The sequence below is a fragment of the Phocoena sinus genome, chromosome 7, assembly GCF_008692025.1.
Source record: "Phocoena sinus isolate mPhoSin1 chromosome 7, mPhoSin1.pri, whole genome shotgun sequence".
Lineage (NCBI taxonomy): Eukaryota > Metazoa > Chordata > Mammalia > Artiodactyla > Phocoenidae > Phocoena > Phocoena sinus.
This window is the reverse complement of record NC_045769.1, coordinates 73174737-73198767: the sequence shown is the minus strand read 5'-3', so window position 1 is coordinate 73198767 and position 24031 is coordinate 73174737. Positions and strand designations below refer to the sequence as shown.

Genomic DNA, 24031 nt, shown 5'->3' with positions numbered 1-24031 from the left:
ATGACAAAAACATGTAACAGCCAATAAGTGTAAGGTTTAAGCAACTAAATTTGATGTAGTGCACAGACTGTGGCTACGTGCCTCAAAGCTTAGTCACAACCAGGTAAATGTAAGCTCACTTTGCAGGATTATCAACACACATAACAACAACAAAAATGTTTTTACAAAGCACCATGCAAACAGCATGATCCATATGGATCACAGACGTACAAGAAGATACATAGATAACAGGCAATAGAAAATAGGCTCCAATTAGCAAAGAAGCACAATAATTTTTCAAGTTAATCTCAATAACCTACCCGTCACCATCACCACTAATGGATGGTGCAGGAGCAGGGACAGTAACTGTGCCCACATTATCCAGTTTGATCTGAATGGTGGTACTTAAGGGGCTCTTCAGATACCTTCTTTCAATGTTCCGCTCCAAATCAGCCAGCCTGGTTACAGCTATATCTAGGGGGTTGTCACTCTTCCGTTCCAGTGCATGTGCACTGCTTTCTTCTTCGCCAGTAAATTCTCCATCATGCTCCTTGCACAATTTAGAAAATGACTTATGTTCAAAATATACCAAGTCCTCCCTTTCTGATGCAGGCTCTGGACACATCCAACCCTATATATCAAAAGAATAATGTTATTATGGTTTCCTCTTAAAATGCCTGCTGGGTGAATTACCTTTACTTAAAATACAGCAGCAGACACCAGCAGACCTTAAGGATCTTTACCAAAAGTTTTTATCTTGTGTTTCCTAATGCTAGGTAGAAACAAGAATAAAAAATTAAAAGAAACAGCTGTGAGAAGTTTGAAGAAGAAAATTTAATAACTTTTGATACTATGAAAGGTATAATGAAAATCAGCAAATATTCTGAGAGACTTTAGACTACATGCTTATTCATTTCAACAGAAATCTCTCCGTAGTCTCTGAATTTAGCTCTTCCTTTCCATTTCCATTCCTTCTACCACTCTTCAGTACAGGGGTCTGTACAATACTTACCATTTTTCCTCCAGCCGTAGGAGTTTGCGTGAGCTGTTATATTTGTCTGTAGAGCCTTTCCCTGTTGCTCTTAACCTGGTTAAATCCACTCATCCTGCAGCTCTCATTTTAAAAGTCCTCAGGGAATCCTTCTCTGACCTGCTTTAGCAGGTAAGTCTCCATATTACAAGCCCACAAAGGACCATATAGTATGCCACAGCCTTGTGGTACTCACAATTTTTTACTATTGCGATTATTTGATTCACATCTTTTTACCTCTAAATTCCATGATGGCAGGGACCACATCGGCTTTTACTCATTTTATCTCCAGCACAGTGAAAGCAAATAGTAGGCACTCAAAACACACATGTTGATTGAATAAGTGAATGATCTTATAACTCAGCTTGCTTTTATTGATCTTCTACCTCAAAATCCTTCAAAGTTTCCCTACTGTTTAACAAAGTCCATATTTTTATCATGACATTCAAGTACCTCAATCTGCCTCTTCCTCTCATGTTCCCATTCACACATCCTACACTGCAAATTCCACAACTTGCAACGCCCTAAACTTCTGGATCCTGGTGCTCTGCTCAGGCTGTTCCCTCTTCCTAGTATGGCATTCCTTGTCAAAAGCTGACTCACCTTCTCAAGTTCCATCTCAACTTCTACGTGAAATGTTCCCTGATCTCTCCCATGTCTCCATCAGAAGTTATGTATTCTTTTTCTAAATTCATGTATGACTCTGTACTCCTCTAGGATCAGTTAACAGATTCTGCGGAGATGTATATATGACTTATCTCCCTATTAGATGACAAGATTTCTGACAGCAGAAACCACATTTTATCCAATTTTGTGGTGCCTACTGTCTGATGTGGAATAGGGGCTTAGTAAGTGCATATTAAATGAGAAACAGAATGAACATTATCCTTTTTATTAAACCTCTTTAGAGATAATTATTTTATCTTGTATATTAGGATCAATTCCTCTTCTTTAATTCAGTAGAACATTTATATTTGTGAAGTAAGGATGGAATTATGAATAGTACATGTAAGTGCATTAGGTACAAGTCATGTCAAATGAACCTCATTCCCATATTTTGAAAAGGGTTCTAAATTGATAAATCAAGAGAACCCTGTAAACATAGCATATCTTGATGTCTGCAAGGCAAATGACAAGACAAAAAATGAAGACTAGATTAAAGAAATCTAGAGGGTTGAAAACTGCTTCCAAAAAATGGTGATTGACAGAACTCGTGTCACCTCAGAAAAGGTCCCCAGTGCCAATGTCCAAAAGGCTCTGTACTTGGTTTGTCCTGTTAATACACTTATGAGTAACTTGATTGTTATTAAATCTGCAGATGATTTAAAACTAGGAAGAAAATTTAATATTCTGTATAACAGGACTAAGATAAAAATAATCCCATATGCTGAAAAGTGTACTCACATGAAATTAATAAAAATAAAACAATGATAAATGTAAATTTTAGGTTTGAAGTTTAAGCAACTAATCACAGAAATATTGAATACTATATGTGATAGAACGCACTTAAAAGCTCTTTGAAAGAGGGCCAAAGTTTGTCTTTTCATAGCGTATACTCAGTGAAGCAAGAGTATGATGTGGATACTAAAAAGCTAGTACAAAATTCAAACAGCATTAATGGAAGTATAGTGCTGGATTAAGGAAAGTAAAAGTCCCATGAACACATTCAGACAGCGCTATGTACAGTTATGGATACAACATTTTAAGAAGGATATTAACACTGGTGTTTATACAGAAGAGAATCGTGTACATGGAAACTATTTCACAGGACTAATGGTTGAAGGAATTAATTAGCTTGTAAAAGAGAAAACTTAGAAAGAGACACAGGAGCTATCTTTAGAGGAGCTGGAAGAGTAATTAGGTTCTTTGTATACTCGCAACAACAGAACTAGGACAAGAGACTTGCAGATTTTCCTACAAAATAATAAAGAATGTCCAAATTATAAGCAATATTAAAAATATAAATGAATGCACCTAAGTAAGTCCCACAGGCCACCTGTGTGATGTGTCTTCACAATGGCTAGTTCCCCACGTTAAACATATAACTCTATTTTCTTAAAAAAAAAAAACATTAAATCTTCTATAGATGTTAAAATAATGTCTTATGGTTATTTTCATCATTCGTGTTTTTAGACTCTTCAAGAATAATATAATTCATTTTTTCAGAATAATACAGAATAATTTAGTAATACCTTAATAACAGAATATTAAAACATTTCACTTAAAAAACAAATTCTACTTTTCTTATATACTTAGAACACAGCCAAGATTGTCTAAGCAGCCAGTAATGTGATAAGGTTAATGCAGGAAAATATGAGTATGGCTCCGGGAAAATGTTTCAGGCCCACACCCTGACTTTATACTTAACGTAAAAAAGCTTGGGACTTCCCTGGCGGCACAGTGGATAAGAATCCACCTGCCAATGCAGGGGACACGGGTTCGAGCCCTGGTCCGGGGAGATCCCACATGCTGCAGAGCAACTAAGCCTATGTGCCACAACTGCTGAGCCTGTGCGCCACAACTACTGAACCCACGCAGCTAGAGCCTGTGCTCTGCAACAAGAGAAGCCACCGCAATGAGAAGCCCGCGTGCAGCAACGAAGACCCAACTCAGCCAAAAACAAATAAAACTATATCTTAAAAAAAAAAAAAATCTTGGTGATATGTTTTCCCAACCAATAGCCAATTAGAACTGGCAAATTAGGTGGAGGAAGTTGGGGGAAAATTGGGCCAGTAGAACCAACCAAATTTAAACCAGCAAGTAGTAGCAACTGACCATGAGAGAAGACAGAAACAGACTATAGAAAGCAGACACAGTCGTTTAAAAGCAAAGCACACTAGGACCATTTAATGTAGGGGCAAAACCTCTTCACATTTCCTGAGGGAATCATCATCTAATAATTGGTCTTCGCGCTAATGATCCTGTGTCACCAAGATAATTTAAATCAAACTCATTATTCTCAATTTAAGAAGGCAGTGTAATGCGTAACATAAGCGATCTGACAAACATGTTAAAGAATTATGGTGCTAAATGGAATAATTTTCATTTCTCTAGAAAAGTAACTTGTGTGGAAGACTTCATTTGTTGAAGATACCAAATTAATGAGGCATTTTTATACTGTATTATAGTACTAGGAGGAAGATATAGTTTGCTAGCAAAATAGAGTCAACAAATGATAAATTTTGTTTCCCAAAGTTGGTAATTATGTTTGCGGCAAGAAAGGGATATGTTATTAGCTCTGGAAAGTGACATTTTTTGGAGAACTTCAAAAGTTTCCAAATGCCATAGGATAGTATTATGGCATAAGTTTCTCATTCTGAATAAAACATAAAATAGCAAATCAAATTACATGGATACTACATTTTCTAAACCTTTTCAGGTGTCTCATACTTATTCATCATCCATCCATTTATTCTCAGAGACATCACCTTATTATCAACTGAGAAGACTTTATATCTCTCTTACCAAAACTAAAAATTCTTGCACTAAGGTAAAGCTTTCCTTTTGCCTGTCCATTGGAAGCCAGTCTGATCATGATAATGCTTGTGACATGGTAATGCCCAGTAGATAAATAAATTTAAAATTTACATATATATGTAGGGTGTGTGGGTATGTGTATAATGATACAGTGTATATTTGGATATATCTATATTCTCCAATTTTAAATTATATAGAGCGAAATTTTGACATACAACATAGCTTGATGCAAGGAGGTCCTCTACACGAAACAGTATAGTAGGAATTTGATAGAGCGTTATATTTATCATGGGTAAAACTAGAAATGACACTTTTGAATACCATTAAGGAGGCAGCAAGATTTGGTAAAAAGAACACAGGTTCTGGAGTCAGACAGACTTGGATGAATACACACTTAGCTTACGATATGACCACTGGCAGGTTACTTACTTTGAGTCTTGTTCCTTACCTGTAAGATGGGGGAAATTAGTTCAGGATCATTTTGAGAATTAAATGAGATAAAGTGAAAACATTTAGCAGAGTAACTGGCACATACCAGGTATACAACAAATAATAGTTACCTTCCATCATCCTTAAAACAGATTTCATTCCAATCAATTTTACCTTCACTTGCAAACTTGCTGATGCAACTCTCCTTTCTAGATCTTCTACCTGTTGAAGAATACTCAAATCCATTTCCATTGCTTGTTCTTCTACTGACCAGTTCTCCACAATATCTCGAGTTACCTGGTTTTCTTCATGTTCATTTAATTCAATAATAGCAACTATATTTGAAAAGAAATTAATTTTAAAATCCACTTTATCCCTCAATGATTTCTTCTAAAAAGTGAATAAGGTTCCAGGGATAACATATACGTGTAACTTAACACACACAAATGTACTTGTGCATACACAGGCAGATTACCCTTAAAAGTAGGAATATTCTTTTTTAAGAAACAAAACAGTGTGTCTGCAGGTTGTGAGAAACTATGAGAAAGTAATACCTATTTAAGAAATGTAAAGAGTTACTGTTTGTTGAACAAAATAGAAAAAAAAAGCCTATTCGTAATAAATTAAGAATTAGGATATACTAAAATATGTTTTAAGATAAAAGAACTAATTCTCATAACTAAGCAAGAGAGCAGAAGTCTCTTTTAGGTACATACCATCCTTATTTTTGATGCAAGCTTGAGTAATATAATCCAAGTGTTTCTGAATTTGTTTTTGTAACGCCTTTTCTCTTATTCCTCTGAGATGGAGCACTTTGAGCAAAGCTTTTAGGTCCTCTGGGTCAATAATTCTCCACCAACCAAACTGCATTTCTAAGTTAAGATAAATATGTAGATCTTTTTACAAATATTTTGAATATAAATTAATGGCACAATGCAAATCAGAAGACTTATAACTATGTAGAAAACCATCAAAGATTCGGTTATAATGCAGGAATCTATAACAATAAAATAAAGTAAGTAAGTGGCTATAAACCATCTCAATGTACCTACCTTCTGGAATAGGTTTTGGATTAGGAAAATCTACTGGTTTTGCTACTTCAATAGCTACAGGTTGAGTTGAAGAGACTTTTTCATTCTGTGGTACTGGAGATTCACTTTTACTTGAAGCAACATTAGGAGTCAAGAATGAATTACTATTTCCTTCTGATAATCCCAACCCTGATCCAAGACCAGGTAAAGGTGATGTAAATGGATTGCTGGAAGTAAGCACACTGGTGGGCCACCCACAAAACTGGAGTCCCATCATAGATACTCCACTTTTCATCTGCAAAATAAACCATAACATTTAAAAAGTAGAACAATCTAAGAAGTTAGGAAAAGTGTTTAGAACCAGAAATTATTTATAAAATTCGGAAAAAAACATTCTTTCACTTATCACAATTAGAGGCATACGTCATTTCATTTGCTCCCCAAGTAATTTCTTTTTAGATATAATGCAACAGTAATAAGTTAAAAAGTAATTAAAGAAGGCTTTGACTTAGACATCAGTAGTTCTGATGAAGCTTGGTGATAGCAATTCTGACTCTTCAATTTTCAAACCGTGGCGGAGATAATATTATAAATATTCAACTGATTTCCCTTGAGAGAAAATCTTTATGGGGTCAAAGATTAAATAAAGCAACATAAAAATGAGTTACAATTAGCAGTACTAACCTGAAGAGGTGATAAAGCAAACGGATTTAGGCCAACAGGATTCTGAGCAGAAGATGATCCAAGAAGAGGAGCTGGGGCAGGCGAAGGTGACTTAGATGGTGGCTGAGACTGAGGGGTCACTAAAGAAGCAGTTGACATACCTGCATGGGTAAGTGATGTGTCATCACAAGGTGTCCTTGGCAAAAGGCTAAACCACTGTCTATTCTTTTCAGTCAATGTTTTTAACAACTGGTCATTGGGGAGAGGACTATAGAACTTCCCCGGACCACCTGAACTGGTATTGAACAGATTATTAGAGTCTGTCTTTTCCACGCTGCTTTGTGTTGCTGTTGATTGAATGCTGCCCAATGAATGTTTTCCACTGTTTTGATAAGACAATGTGCACCCATTTGCACTACTGTTTGGTTTGGGGGTTATTACATCTGACTCAGGAGGCATCTTAGCTACTTCTAAAAGCTTGCTTAATTTTGAAAATGAACCAGGTTTCTGAAGAAACAGATTTGTGTTATCTTTTTCTTTAGTATCTTCCTTTTGCTCACAATGATTTGGATTTGAACAATTTACAGTGTCCTCAGAAGTCTCAAATATTTCTTCTTTGATCTGGATACTTTCTGCCTTTTTTAGTTTTTCTCTTTCTTTTGCAATTTCTTCTAGTCCTAAAAAATTGAAAAGCATTATTAAGATCAGTTACTCCAGATCAAACCAATACTATAATGATATTCTTTCATTACTCATCAAGCTATATGCATAAATATTTTAGGAAACTTTTCTAGATTACTTAATACTCCCCATTTTCCCCTTTTTTATAGATTAGATTCTTTTGCTCATTGGAAAATTAATGTAATTTTGTGACTAAGCTTTAGAAAAACTAAAATATAAAAAATTTAAAAGCCCTAATACACAACAAAAATTATTATTAATATTTTTGTCTAAATCCTTCCAGGCATTCTATATGTACACACATACACACTTAAACCTATAAATTAAAAAAAAGGAAATCTTATTATATACATAATGCCTAACCTACGTGTTCTTCTCTGTAAACATCCTGATATGTCAATAAATATATAACTACATCATAAATTTTAATGGCTATAGAATATTCAATAGAATATATCATAATTTAAATAATCAATCTTCTACTGATGTTTATTAATAGGGCCCAGTTATTCACTGTTATAAAAAATGTTATAAATGATTTACTGAGTCCTAAGATATATACTTTTCAGAGTTTTTGAAATATGTTGTCAAACTGAAAGTCTAGATCAATACACGTTCATACCAGAAGCAAGAGCATCTGTTTGCCTACACCCTCAAGGAAACTAAATACTATCAGTATTTTTTGTTTTTGTCAATATCTGGGAGATAAAAATCTAAGCTGCATTTTTTTTTCTGATCTCCAGTAAGGCTGAGTATCTTTTCATGGGCTTACTGGCATTTCTCCTTTGTGAACTTCTGGTTCATATTTTTGAACAGTGTTTTTAAAATAATTTATAAGAACTCTTTAAAAATATAAATCCACTACTTTATTCAATTTGAAAAGTAATATATGTCCAAGGTAAAATATTCAGTAATGAGAGGTATAAAGAAAACCCTTTCTGCCCTACTCGCTTAGTCCCTATTTCTACTCTTCAGAGGTAACCACGGTTAATCTATCATATCTATATATCCTTCTGGAAATCTTACATGCATCTATAGGAATATCATTTTGCAGTATTACATAAATGGATACTACCCTTCACTTTTCTGCAACTCAGAATAAAATCCAAACTCCTAAGCAAGGCCTACAATGCTGTATGGTCTGGTTCCTGAAAATTCCTACAACCTCTGACCACTCTTGTCCTTGCTAACCTTGCTCTTCCTTTCTTCCTTTTTTTCAGCTTCCCAAACATACCCAGTTCTTTCCCTTTCTGGGCACTTTGCACTTGCTGCTCCCTCTGCCTGGGATATTGTTTTGTTGACTGGCTCCTCATCCTTCATGTCTCAGATCAAGTCATTTCCTCACAGAGGTTTTCTCTGATCATTTTATCTGAAGTAGGTTCCCTATTCCATTCACTTGATTTATTTGTTTTCCTGACATATGGTTGACGTACAATATTAGATAAGTTACAGGTATATAATGTAGTGATTCACAATTTTTAAAGGTTATACTCCATTTACAGTTATTTAAAAATATTGGCTATATTCCCTGTGTTGTACAATACAGCCTTGTGTCTTATTTTACCCATTCACTTTAGAATATCATCCTACATATTTCCGTCACAGAATTTATCATTATAAACAATAACCTAATTATCTGTTTATTTTCTACTCCCACCCACTAGAATTTAAATCAGCAAGCTTTTAAAAGCAGAGCAATGTTTCTCTTGCTTATTATTGGATCCCAAATGCCTCACATGGTGGCTGCTATAAAACAGAAGCTCCATAAATATTTCTTGAACGATGAAATAAAAGGATGGATTTGATATTTTCACTAAATACCTTAGACAGTTTTCCATGCTAAAACATATAACTGTACTTCATTTTTTTCAATCAGCTGAATAATATTCTATTTTATGGATAAATCATAACTTAACCAATCCTCTACTAATGTTTGAAATGGCTTTCACATGCTTCTCTTGAAATTAGTTTCTACCCCAAATTAAAATCCTATACTTCAGACTTATGCTTCTGGACAATATGGAATAATAGGGACTAGATTTACACTCTTGCATGAAACAACCAAAAAAGAGGCAAAATATATGAAACAACAGTTTGCAAGAAACTGGACTTCAGGCAACAAAAAAAGAAAACAGACACAGTCAGACCTATGATTGCCCCAGCTTATTGCTTTGGGTTGATTTCCAGGCTACAGCATAGGGAGGAAAAATCCAGGTGGAGCCTGGCAGACTCCCTGAGATGAGGAGATGGAACTGAGAGTCCAGGGAGATCAAAGTAGCTACAGTGCCCAGGAGAGAGTACAAGAGAGGAGAGCACTGCATGGAGAGAGAACTCCAGAGATCTGCAGTATTCAGCTGAATAATGAGCAGTGTGTACATGTGAGGAACTTATCTGAGACCAGGAAAGAACCACCTGAAAGGATTGGAGGTGACAGTGCCAGGTGCTCATACAGGCTGGGTATCTGGTACCTGTTCCTACCAACCAGATTGGGAAACCTCAAGATTCACGGCCATCAGGTGGAGTACTCAGAAGGATCTTGCTTTACTAGTTAGGGGATAAACTAGACTGAGCACTGTTTTAGTCCTGCCTAACAAATTTTAAAAGAAAGATCTGAAAGGCTCAAACTTTTCCCAAGTAACTTAACTGTGTTTCAGCTAAACAAATCTCAAAAATATTTATAGAAATTCAAAAATATCCAGCACCAAACAAGGTAAAATTCACAATGTCTCGCATTCAATCAAAATTAAAAGACATACATGAATGATACATAATTAGAGAACTCAATCAATGAAAACTAACCTCAAACTGACAAGACAGTAGCATTAGCAGGCAAGGTCATTAAATTTGAAAAAATAATGGCCGAAAAATTGCCAAATTTGATGAAAATTATAAACTACAGATCCAAAAAACTCAACTCCAAGCAAAAGAAACATGAAGATACATAACTACTCCAAGACATACCATGATCTAATTGCTCAAAACCAATAATAGAGAAAATCTTAAAAACAGCCAGAAAAAAATATTGTGCCTCATATGATCTTTATGCACTTCTGCACATTTGCCCTTAGAAGACCACCCTACTTCATCACCTCCAATTAGGCACACGTGAAAAGAGTCACAAATATTCTCTCCAAATACCCATGCTCACAAATTTCCTTAACTTTACACAAATTATTGGCTAGTAAGGAAATATTAATATTTGTGCTTGATTTATTCTGAGAACTAGTATCTCAAAAACCACTGTCATATATCCAAAAACAAACAGACCAACCAACCAACAGACAAGTTTTTTACTGGTTTGAGACTAGTTGATGACTTCCCATTTGCACCTAGGAATGTGAGCTGATGATACATTTCAATAGCCTATTCGTGGTTGTCTTTAACTTTTATATTCAAATTGCTTAATTATAAACAACTAAACCTCTAATAGAAGTGTAAAATTATTTTTAAAAATTTGAAAAATATACAGGATATCTAGTAAAAAGATTTTTTAAATAGTTGTCTATCTCCTATTTCATACAATCCTCTGTTCTTTCCAGCCCTTACTTCTTTGACATGTATCAATGAGTATTAAAAAAAGTCTTCAACGCAGATGTAGAGAATGGACTTGAGGACATGGGGCGTGGGAAGGGTAAGCTGGGACGAAGTGAGAGAACGCCATGGACATATATACACTACCAAATGTAAAACAGATAGCTAGTGGGAAGCAGCCACATAGCACAGGGAGATCAGCTCAGTGCTTTGTGACCCCCTAGAGGGATGGGATAGGGAGGGTGGGAGGGAGGGAGACGCGAGAGGGAGGAGATATGGGGATATATGTATATGTATAGCTGATTCACCTTGTTATAAAGCAGAAACTAACACACCATTGTAAAGCAATTATACTCCAATAAAGATGTTAAAAAAAAAAGTCTTCAAAACAGACTAAAGAAGAGGAAAATAAGTAAGAGATGAAACAGGGAGTGCCGTTCACTTGATTGATTTCCTTGGTAGTAACTGCAAGTATATAATGACAAAGAAAATACCATTTCCCAATTAAACCAATTGAAACCAATCCTAATAAGAGCAAGTTTGCTATTGGAAAAGAGACTATGTCTTCCTGAGTTTTATCAGAATCACTTTGAAACGCTTTAGTTTACCTAATAGTTGTCACTGGACCCTAGGGGTCCACGATTCTCAGTTCGAATGAAATTTTTTCCTTTGCCTCTCCTTAGTTGGGCTGAAGTAGGCTAAAACTTTCAAATAGATTTTACTAAAATTTAAGTGAAACACAAACAAAGAACACAAGAAATGTAAAAACACTGGCATTTAGAATACAGGTCTCTGTTCAGTGGCTTCCTCCCAGGGTTCACCCCAAAGGCTCTCACCCATTCAGTATAGCCTAACCTCAGGAGTACTTTCACAGCTCCTTAACTGAATTCATGTTGTCAGTACTACCACAACTCAGCTCCTAGGAGACATCTTGCTATTACCGTGGAGAAGACTCAAGGAAGCAGGTTCTTATCGTTGTCTATCTAGGATTGTTCCTTCCCAGTCTGATCCAGGAATTTTTTAAAAAGATGCCTTTTACCATAATACCTTCATCCTTCAGGTAAGATTCCTCCACACATCCTAACAGGAATTAGTTTCTACACTTACAGACCTAATGCTGTAAACATATCCTAATACAAAATGCAAGAGTAATATTCACATCACAGTACAAAAAACTTGTTTCATTTTCCTTCCAATATTGAAGGAATTATCCACAATCCAATATACCCCAAACAGAACAGTGAATTGAAGGGCAACAAATCCTTGGCTTTGGCTGAGTGGCCATGGGGCTTTCTTCCTTCCCACTTTCCTGGGGGCCAGCAGAAGGATAGCAGGGCCTTTAGCCAGCCAATGTCAACACTGTTCTCAGGATCCTTGGTGTGTAGATTTTGATTCTTGGTATGCATACCTGCAAGCACTGTTCCTAGACCCAAAGGTCCCTTGATATGTTTACTGTTACTTAGAGAAACTCAGTGCTTCTTACCCCTTCTTACACTAACCCATAAATAGAGAGCAAGGTATGGGGTATAGTGTTTTGTCTCTTGGAGTGTTCTTGTCACACATCCAAGTCCTATGGAACCATTATGGGAGCTGGGAGATCCTATATACTGTAACTTCTCTGCTTATAAGTTGCCTTCACTAATAAATTATGCTGTTATTAGCACTATGTATGTCATTAGTGATTTTTGTGACCATGCATCTTGTACAATTGGTGACCAACAAAATCCTGATGTCATGGATTTCTGGAAGAGGCGCACCCAGGGGTGGAAGAATTCCTTCTTGGGGTCAGTGGTAATTCACTTGGTAGAGTTAGAATGGTCTTAGTAGCAATGCCTGAAGATGGCAGAAGCCATAAACGTGGTATACTAAAGAGGATGACTAGTGGTGACAAGCTGACTTGAAATCCAGTTCTGTCTCTCTTCCTTACCAGCTTAGAGATTTTCATGAGCCCTAAGGGGGGGATGGTAAACTAAAAAGGGTGACGGCAGCCCCTTTAGAAGGGAAAGTGGGGCAAACTCCCACTAATACATGAGGCAACTGGCCCCTGTGTATGTGAAAAGCCAGTTATTGTGAGGCATGCTCTAAAGGAATCTGAGTGGACACAACAGCGGGAGGAAATCCAGCAGTGTACAGAGTAAGAACTAGGTTCTCAACAGGTCTACTACCATACGCACTTGGAAGGATCCTTAGAGGTTTGGCGTGTTTGTTTGCATGATGGAGGGACAGCAGTGATATTAAATGAAGCTGAGAAGGGGGAACACATGCCCCCGTCACAGAATGAGCAGTCTGGGTTGACTAATAATGCTGAGATAGGCGTTGCCACCCTGTTTCCAAACTGAATGCTTGGTAGTGTTGGTAAAATATAGCCCCGTGATTTTCCTGACCCTTGAATGTGAGTGGGACTAGATCCGCAGAGGATGTAGCTGTTCTGAGACCCTGGCTGCGTTAGCATGATTATAAGAAAACCCAGGGCTTGAGAGGGGAAGGCCTGACAACATGTTCTTGGTGCAAAGTATGTTGAATGATCAAATCAGAACAGGTCCCCCTGAGCGGACGACGGCTTTGACTTTACTCCATCACGTGTGAAGCACTGATAGAAATGAAATAGTTCTTTTAGGTCACACACGCCCCATCTCAGGGGAGGAAATGGAAAGAGGGAGCTTAGTAAGTGGTACAGGTTTCCGTACAAAAGAAAAAGAAAAAAGGAACAAAAGAAGGAGAAGATAAAAAGAAAAAAGAATCAAAGACAGGCTAGACTTCTGGCAGAGGCTCCCGCACACCACTAAGTGTGGTATTGCTCATAAGCAGAAGGATTAATAGGACAGAAGTTGATGGTTGTGTAATCCTGGAGTGCGGGAATGTGGTCCTATTCAGAAACTTGAAAGACCTCCTGAGACCGTGAAAAACATTCCTGTGAGGTAAGACACAATATTGAATGGTTCACATGCTATACTGAAGAGTTGTTAGAAGAGTGGGAGACACCAGAAGATTAGGTGGAGAAGGTCCCTGGTAAGGAATCTCCTTCAGGGATTACAGCTATTAAGCCTCACTCCCACAAACCATCTGGTAAGATCTCATGGCCTCTACACTCCTCAGAAAAGAACTCAGAGGATAGAGCTGAGGGAAATACCCTACATTAACTTGACTCTCTTGAAATGGGATTACATCAGCTCCACCTTATGAGTTTGACTCAACTCCTGAAGCCAGGTTTCTTTGCTCCCTGACCTAAGCTCTTTCAAACTTAAGGAGGACCAGGGCTGGGCTCAGTCCCCAGGGTCTCCTCCAAGGGATCACTAACCATACTCCTCAGTTCATTATGCTGGAAAAGAGAACAGCCTCAAACGTTTATGGGCTTGCTAGACATGAGGAACCAAGTATCTACTGTTCCAGAATGCAAAAGAGCCGTGGCAAACACATTTCCCTACTGGGGTTGGGATTCTGGGTTCACTATGGCTGGAAGACCAGAATCACAATCACTGCAAAAGCTTTTGCATGAACTCATTCCTTCCTCAGGTTGCATACCTGGCATGGACAGACTGGGGTACTTAAGTCCTGCACAAGTATGCCCACATATCAGTTGGACTTATTTTTTGTGACCTCTACTGGTAGCTTCTATACCTGTTGGTCAGGTATGTTGCCAAAACCCAGCTATACTTACAGGGCCAGGTTGTGCAACAGTGTTGCATACCTGGAGGAGAAAGGTTGCATTTCTTCTTCTTTTTTTTAAAATAAATTTATTTATCTTTGGCTGTGTTGGGTCTTTGTTGCTGTGCATGGGCTTTGTCTAGTTGCAGTGAGCAGGGGCTACTCTTCGCTGTGGTAAGCGGGCTTCTCATTGCAGTGGCTTCCCTTGTTGCGGAGCGTGGGCTCTAGGCACGCGGGCTTCAGTAGTTGTGGCGCATGGGCTCTAGAGCGCAAACTCAGTAGCTGTGGCACATGGGTTTAGTTGCTCCACGGCACGTGGGAATCTTCCCAGACCAGGGCTCGAACCCATGTCCCCTGCATTGGCAGGTGGATTCTTAACCACTGTGCCACCAGGGAAGCCCAAGATTGCTTTTGTTAAACAAGCAGAGATTCAGGTAGGGGTACTGAGCAACCTCATTTCACAATTTAACAACCCTGTTTAGTCAACTTTATTTGATAGTAGCACTACAAGTATCTGTGACTAAAGTCTCTGACAAAGAGACTCTGATGACATTTGTTAGCTTTTGGATATCTGATTTCCTCTAGCCACTGAATAATATACACCTTTTCTGGATATGGAGTTACTGTGTCCCTTGTGTGTGCAGACAATACACATACTATTAAGACTGAAACGTATTTGTTATATATTGGAGTTTCCAAAAATTATACAAACAATTGGGATTTTTTTCACAGCTTCTGCCATTTAACAATGGGCTTACTAATATGGTATTGGGTGGCTGATTCATGCTCCCCCTTACCCACAGGCAGTAGAGAATGCAGAAATAGCATTCTAAAAGATAGCTCCAATTGTAACCAGGCTTGTTGACTGTTCTCATTGCTGCCATTGGACTAAATCTCAGAAGCGTGAATGATGGTGGCATGATTACATGGAGAAGCTCAGAATGGTGTGATTCTGAGGCTTCATTTCAATGCTCCTGTAAGTATTAAGTGCATATATTTAAAATTTTCACTTATCACAGGGAAATTTAAAATTGATTAACAAAAAATCATCTTTTTCAAAATTTCAAAGGATGTGGAAATTTGTGAAGTATAATATTTTACTTCTTTTTTAATTAATTATTTTTGGCCGCATTGGGTCTTTGTTGCTGTGCACGGGCTTTCTCTAGCTGTGGCGAGCGGGGCCTACTCTTCGTTTTGGTGTGCAGGCTTCTCACTGTGGCGGCTTCCCTTGTTGCAGAGCATAGGCTTCAGTAGTTGCGGCATGTGGGCTCAGTAGTTGTGGCTCGCGGGCTCTAGAGCACAGGCTCAGTAGTTGTGGCACACAGGCTTAGTTGCTCCGTGGCATGTGGGATCTTCCTGGACCAGGGCTGGAACCTGTGTCCCCTGCATTGGCAGGTGGATTCTCAACCACTGCGCCACCAGTGAAGCCCAATATTTTACTTCTTAAATGCCTTTTTTCCTCCTCTAATTCTGCCACCTCCGACTATGTTATCTACTATTAATGAAATTTTGTACACATACTTTTGGGTGTACTGATAAATTAATATGCAAGTCATTTTTGGGGGGTCTATATACTAGCTACACATTTTCCATGCAGTAAACATGATTTATATATAAATTGTAAATTTATCCAACTAATTTGTTGAAATAATTCCAATGAATTGGAACTGCTAGAACTAAGGATATCCAAAATTTTATAGTTTTGAGTCCAAATTAGAGTTTCCCCTACTATATACATGGGACCTCATCAATCTTGTCCCCCAGTGTTTATGTGGGTATGTTTCCTAAAACTGTACAAATGTTAAATTTTTAATCTTTAGTCATATGATATTTCAAAGAAATTGCTTTTCTTCTGTTATTGTTCAGCTCAGTCATCTTCATATATGCTTAATCCTTACTAGTCACTTGTGTTATTTCATTTTCTTCTGGTTTGTTTCTGTTTTAATTTCCCTTCGTTTATTAATGTCTTTGTTACTGGTTTCTAAGAACTCATTTAGGACTAAGGATGTTTAACCATCTGTCATGCAATGCAAATGAAATATCAATATTATATTTTATTGCCATCAGTTTACTATGGTGTTTTGCATTTTGGTTGTGTATTAAAATATAATCATGTTGTGTTTAAAAAAATAAAAGATAGCTGCACCAACCCCTTCAACAATGACCTCTGTAAGACTTGTCTGGTCTGGCTGCCTTGGACTGTTTTTACTTTGAATACTGCTTATACCTCATAAAGATGCTCCTACTTTCATGAAGTTCCTGGAGTTGAAGAGCAGAAATGAGGACTCTATTTGGTATGCCAGGATCCTGAGTTTTTTTAAATTAATTTATTTTTAAAAAAAATTTTTTAAAGACTTTAATTTATTTATTTAGTTTTGCTGTGTTGCGTCTTCGTTTCTGTGCGAGGGCTTTCTCTAGTTGTGGCAAGTGGGGGCCACTCTTCATCGTGGTGCACGGGCCTCTCACAATTGTGGCCTCTCTTGTTGCAGAGCACAGGCTCCAGACGCGCAGGCTCAGTAGTTGTGGCTCACGGGCCTAGTTGCTCCGCGGCATGTGGGATCCTCCCAGACCAGGGCTTGAACCCGTGTCCCCTGCATTAGCAGGCAGATTCTCAACCACTGTGCCACCAGGGAAGCCCAGGATCCTGAGTTTTTATACCTCAATATTCCTCTCCTTTTTTGGTACCTTTCATGATTTCAGTAGGTGGTTGGGAGGTTCCTGTTGTTCATATTATGGATGAATGGATGGATACAAATGTAGATACTCTGCTGCTTTCCAGATGAAACTCACTAGCTATACCCACAGGAGGGTCAATTTTGATTCCCTCTTCACTCCAAACAGTTCTAAAATTTGTTATACACTCACTCTAGAAGTGGGAGATTTTTCCACAGGGCTTATACTCATATAGGTAATCCAAGATCTGATTATCATCTCTGTGTAATATTATTGATCATAATGATATTATAGGGATTTTTAAAAAAACTTGTGTATTTAAACTTTTAAATAGATGAGTATTAAATCTAACTTTATTAAGTAAAGACTGTGCTTTTATAGAACTTTTAAAAAGTGATAAATGAGCAGAATATAAAAATACATATTGTTGGGTTCCCTGGTGGAGCAGTGGTTAAGAATCCGCCTGCCAATGCAGGGGACATGGGTTCGAGCCCGGGTCCGGGAAGATCCCACATGCTGCGGAGGAACTAAGCCCACGCGCCACAACTACTGAGCTTGCGCTCTAGAGCCCATGTGCCACAACTACTAAGCCAGCATGCTGAAACTACTGAAACCCATGCGCCTAGAGCCCGTGCTCCACAACAAAAGAAGCCACCCAATGAGAAGCCTGCGCACCATAACGAAGACTAGCCCTCCGCTCGCCGCAACTAGAGAAAGCCCATGCGCAGCAACAAGGACCCAACACAGACAAAAAAAAAAAAAAAAAAAAGCATATTGGTAACACTGTATTAACTTTCATTACCCTCTTATTTCATGGTAGTTTCTAATAGCTGGTACTTATTCATCCTGATCAGCCTTGCCTCTCAGATATAGTACTTGCCTATAATATTACATATTTACATGCTTTTGTTCTTTGTCTTCATATATGCTATATCTTTCCAATTAGACTGTGATCTTTTTGTGGATAGAGATAGGTTAATTGATTCTTTTGTATTTCCACAGTACTCAGTACAAGGCACAGTATAGGTGCATAGTAAACATGATTAAAGAAAAGGAATCTACATCTGTTAATTATTTTATGACTTCCATAGCACTTAGAATAATACAGCAGATGTAAATTATCGAATTAATAAAAATTTTATGAGTAAATAATCTTTAAATAAAAAATTATTCCTACCTTTCCCATGTACTGTGCAATGAACCCAAATAATAGTATAAGGTACAATTAATAGTTAAATATCATCTTTTAGCTCTTTTAGATTCATTATGTGACATGATCCTTATAACAACCAAAGAATTTATACAGAGCCTATTAAAATTCTATTGTAGAGAGGAAAATCAGAGTCTAGAGAGGTTAAGTGGTGGGGCCTGAATGGAAACTGAGTTCTAACAACTACAAATTCAATTAATGCTATCTAACTGGAGAGGCCTAACATTTAAAAAAAAAAGAAAGTCTCCTATAAGCTATTCTTATAAACCTTATAGACATTTAATTAATTATTTACTTACGTTCTTAATTAAAGCATTTTTAGTGTGCCTAGGTATATAAGGTACTATGCTTAACACTATGGAAAATAAAAAGTTGTACATACAAGGATTATCAAATTTAAGTAAAATAAATAAATAGTATGTGGATCAATGTGCCAAGATAATGGTATCATTATTTGGTTTTCTAGGAACTCACAGATAGTAAAAATTGGTTCCACTTAAATGAGCTAGAGAAGAGTTTCAAAAGGGCTAGGATTTGGGCTGGATCAAGAAAGATGGGCAAAATTTAGATGTCTGAAGAAAAGGCAAATTAGCATTACATTGAACAGAATTTGGCAAAGCACAGTGAAGTTACAGGGGGAGGAATACACATGTGTTGAGCAACAGTAAATAGACTGGTCTATGTACATTCATACTGGAGAACCATGTAAAGATCTTTTGAGGTCAGATTTATAGAGGGCCTTGAATGCCAGGTTACATACAGATTTATTTCAACATTTTATAGGCAACAGGGAGTCATTTGAGGTTTTGGAGTAGAGACATGATACAATGCCAGAATGCAATGGAAGAAGGGGATTGCACAGAGAGAAGCTGAGGACAGCGGTAATAATTCAGATATATATTGAAAAAGACCTGATTTCACTGGTGTTGCAGAGAGACTGACTTCAGATATTTTGAAGGAAAAGTTTATGTCCTAGATAACTTCAAGTTTACATGCCCAGGTGACTAAGAATGACGTGACCCTTAATCAAATTGAGCGATATTTAATTGTTCTGGGGTAGGGCTCACTTTTTTTTTTTTTTAAGCTTCTCAGGTGATTCTTAATACAGCTAAGGCAAAGCCACTCACCGGGACATTTCTTTATCTGCTTTTTAGCTTTACCAAGGCTCTGCACCCTCAAGTGACTCACAGCTTTGTCATTTTAAATTAGATTTCTAGGGATCATATGGTAGTTCTAATTTTTTGAGGAACCTCCATATTATTTTCCATTGTGGCTGCACCAATTTATATTCCCACCAACAGTGCACAGGGGTTCCCTTTTCTCTACATCCTCCCTCACCAGCACTTGTTATTTCTTGTCTTTTTTTTTTTTTTTTTTGCGGTATGCGGGCCTCTCACTCTTGTGGCCTCTCCCGTCGCGGAGCACAGGCTCCGGACGCGCAGGCTCAGCGGCCATGGCTCACAGGCCGAGCTGCTCCGTGGCATGTGGGATCTTCCCGGACCGGGGCACGAACCCGTGTCTCCTGCATTGGCAGGCGGACTCTCAACCACTGTGCCACCAGGGAAGCCCTTCTTGTCTTTTTGATAACAGCCATTCTGACATGTGAGAGGTGATATCTCACTGTGATTTTGATTTGCATTTCCCTAATGATTAATGATGTTGAGTATCTTTTCATGTACCATCTGTGTATCTTCTTTGGGAGACTGTCTTTTCAGATCTTTTGTCCATTTTTAAATCAGATTTTTTTTTTTTTTTTTGGCTATTGAGTTGTATAAGTTCTTTATATATTTTGGATATTAGTCCCTTATCAGATATATAATTTGCAAATATTTGTCCCCATTCAATAGGTTACCTTTTCATTTTGTTGAAGGTTTCCTTTGCTGTATAGAAGCTTTTTAATATGATTAGTCCCACTTATTTATTTTTAATTTATTATTTTAATTAATTAATATATTTTCCATGGTTAAAAATACTTTTATTTTTAAATATTTTAAGCAAACAGTTAAAAAAAGAACCCACCACACTATCCTATTAAATCAACATCTACATCAATTTAAAAACAACTACTTTGTATGATTTCTGTTCTAGATGTCTATGTGATTAATCAATCCCCTCTCTCCAATGGACTGTTAAATTTCTACATGGCATGGACTATGTTTTTCATATCTTTCAACTTCCTGCAGTACCTAGAAATGCCTGGCATATAGTGGGTATTCCAAAAAAAAAATGTTTTGCAAGAAGATTTTACCTCCATGTACCACCATGGGGAAACAGCTATACCCTGAAACCTGTAAGCACTGACATAACACTTTTGGCCCCATCAGAATTTAAACATTTGGAAATGTCCAGGTACAGAGTTCTAAAAAGTTCAATTCAGATGGTTTATTGAGCACGTATATGCATTATGTTACGTGCTAGTTAATGTAACAGGAATGGAGCCAGCAAAAAATAGTCCAAAGGTAGACTGTAGAATTGTGTGGTAATACAGAACTGAAGAAAGGAAGAAGTTTAATGGAGGAGGAGGTGATCACAAATTTCAAACATGAACAAGATTTCAAGATGAATGAGGATTATAATAAGGGTCTTAGATTGAAGCAAGTTACCTCCAGGGATACTGTTGGGATGGATGCTTGTTGGGAAGGTTAAAGAATAAAACCACATGTTGGAAAACTTGAAAATGGGAAGGAAGAGAAATGGAGGAGTAGTTATAAAGGATAATACAGGTGAAGACCTTTGTCTGCTAAAGAAAAAGAATAGTTCATGTTTGATGTCAGAAAGAGTGGCAGAAGAAAAATCATGGAGAGAGAAGGAATATTTATCAGAGCAAGGGGCATTATGAGTTCAAAAGGAATGGGAATCAAGGTTTTACAATGTTTAACCATAAAGCAGATTTGATTCTGGAAGCACAAAATATATTGAAGGAGTAACAGGGTTTTTTAAAAATATGGTTCCTTATATTACTTTGTAACAGATTAATAGTTCCTACCTTCACCACTCTCCATGCCTTCTACAAAAATCCCCCCACATTGGGGAAGAATCCAGTACCGGCGTCTGTAACGATCCTGGCCAAACATCATCGAACGTAAAGAGTGAGAAGCGTCAAAGAGCTTCCTTCTGTACTGACTCTGTTGCTGTTAAAAAATGATGCATATAATTAAGCTACGGATGTTAAGTGCTTTAAAAATTAATACATAAGCGACTTTACACTTATTATGCCTTTAGAGCAGATAAATTTCACTACTGGGAAACGACAGCAAAAGAGTTAAATATTACAAGCCTGACTTCAATTTTAGTTACACTTATAAATATAGAAATTACTTTGAGGGTAGATGGAATATTTTTGTTGCCGTGGATTAAAGAGTTAAGTTTATTTTATCAAGTATAGTATAGTAAAGCATGTCTTATACTTAATAATAAACAGTGTGACCAGGTATTTCATTAAGCCAAAGCAAATTGGCTTAATTCTATTGATTACAATATGTAACAAATAACACTCATATATGTAATTGACCAGACCTCTATTTGCCTATTTTTATACTCATGTTGTAAACCTAGGTAACATATGACTAAATTTTGGGATAAATTTGTGATGAATCTAACATGGCTATAGTATACAGGTATCTCATAATATCAGTTTCATAATACTTTTAAAAACTCATTTTTTTAAAACAAAAAATTCATCTAAAACTTCACTAATACTACTGAAATTCAACTTTTAATGAGAAGTTCATAAACATTTATAGTTTACAAATCCAGTGAAAATAAAATCCACAAATGTACTAATATAAAATAAAACATGAGCTGCCAAAACTATTATCATAAAATTCGACTGAATTTTTAAAGTAATTAATTCCAAGAAATAAAACCATGCATTTATTGGTATTTTATACTTAAAAGAAGACCTGAAGAATAGAGGCCCTGGTGAAATTTAGTACCATGTCTTAAGAGGCAAGTTTTTAACCTTGGCATTAAACTTTTAAGGTTTAATTGTGAGAATGTTTCTAAAGCTCCTCATTTTAGTTAGTTACAAAAAGCTTGTTTTTATTTAGCAACCAGAAAACCTAATCCCATACAAGGTGGATTTTTGAAATGCTGCAAAAAAATAAAATAAAATAAAAGATATAAACTGTAATCTGAAAAGTGCTTACTTTACTCAGTTTTTCAATCTGTTTTTCTAGCTCTTCAACACTTGCTGCTTGGTCACCTTCATCCTATACATAACAAAATACAGTATCATTTACCTGTTTTTAAGATTTATTTATTCAATCAGCAAATATTTAATGAAAGCCTCCTTCCTATATACAAAGTACTAGGATAGGCACCATGGAAATGAGAATATCAATATCAGTTCCTGCTCCCGATAAAGCGTTAATCTGGTAGGGAGACACATAAAACATTACACTAATAAATAAAAACTGCCAAACAGCAGAAAGCTATAAGGACCTCAAGAGAGGTGGAGATTGAGAGTCATGGAGCTCAGGGAAGGGTGAGATTACTTCTAGTGGGAACCTATACCAAGAGAGGCTATACGGAAGAAGTTATGTTTTAATCAGCTACTGAAGAATTGTTAGGATTTGATTGATCAGAGAAAAGAGGACAGGGCATTTCAGAAAGAGTTTGACCTGAAGAGGTAAGGTGGGGAGATGAGGCACAGATGAGTTTAGGGCTAAATTATCTAGAGCTGTAAGTGCTTGGCAATGGACAATAATATGATCCTTTGAGGGAGATTAAATACCAGAACTATGCTTTACAAAGATTAGTATGGTAATAGTTGTAAGATGGCCTGGAGCAGGGAAAGGACTACAGTTGGCAAATCTAGTTAGCAAATTGTTGCAATGATTCAAGAGGAAAAGAGGATGTGGGTCGTACTAGGATAAAAGAAATAGAAAAGGAGAAAAGGAAATGGATATAAGAGATAGTACATAGTCAGAACTGTTAAGTCCTGGCAGCTCACGGATACGAGGCAGAAATGTGTGAGGGAGATGAAGGAAGGAGTAAATTATGGTATTAAGGGTTTAAATCTGGGAGACTGCAAAAATATTGGTATCATTAACTGAAAGAGCCATTTTAGAGCAAAAAAGGGTAAGTTATATTTTGAACACATTTTGAGCATTTAGAAGAAAAATAATCCCTACTATATAGAGTACTGATTTCATAAATAGAAATTTTGTGATTATATAAAATTTTTCACCCTACAAAATGAATATAGGAAAGCTACACCCAAAGTATATGTTTTAGAGGGAAAGCATGACATAATATAAAGTATACGTGCTTCTTTGGACCTCAGCTGCACGATTTCATATAGGCAAATTATTTAACTCCTCTAAAACTGTTTCCTAATCCGTAAATTGGTGATAACATTATCTTGTGATAACATTATCTGTAACATGGGATTTTTGTGAGGACTAAATAAGAACAGATCTGAAAGCAACTAGCAGAGTTCCTGGTACATAATATATAAATAAGGTTACTTTCCTTCTTTCTGAAAGTTGTCCTTTAATTAGAAAATGTAGGTACATCTCAGGTTTAAAAAACATAAGCAATTGTTTTTGATGTTCACTTTCTATATGCTTTTTAAAAAAGCCACACTGCCACCAACCACTCTCACGAACAGATATTTCTAAACCAGTATAGTTATCTTGCCAACAGAAAGAAGTGAAAGGAAAACTTCAATAGTTTTAC

At 36.9% G+C, this 24031-nt stretch overlaps 1 protein-coding gene across 20 annotated transcripts in view; it reads right to left on the bottom strand.

Annotated features, from left to right (window-relative positions):
• BAZ2B (bromodomain adjacent to zinc finger domain 2B) overlaps positions 1-24031 on the bottom strand; it is a 302457-nt gene that overhangs the window by 21098 nt on the left and 257328 nt on the right. For 19 of the 20 annotated variants that reach the window (XM_032638481.1, XM_032638484.1, XM_032638496.1 and 16 more), the window contains 7 exons: positions 22498-22560; positions 21336-21480; positions 6631-7286; positions 5968-6241; positions 5632-5787; positions 5090-5250; positions 300-610 (listed from right to left, as the gene is read on the bottom strand). In XM_032638481.1, coding sequence (XP_032494372.1) covers positions 300-610; positions 5090-5250; positions 5632-5787; positions 5968-6241; positions 6631-7286; positions 21336-21480; positions 22498-22560 — 1766 coding nt within the window. The remainder of the gene's footprint in view (positions 1-299; positions 611-5089; positions 5251-5631; positions 5788-5967; positions 6242-6630; positions 7287-21335; positions 21481-22497; positions 22561-24031) is intronic. The other variant, XM_032638486.1, reaches the window with a different exon arrangement.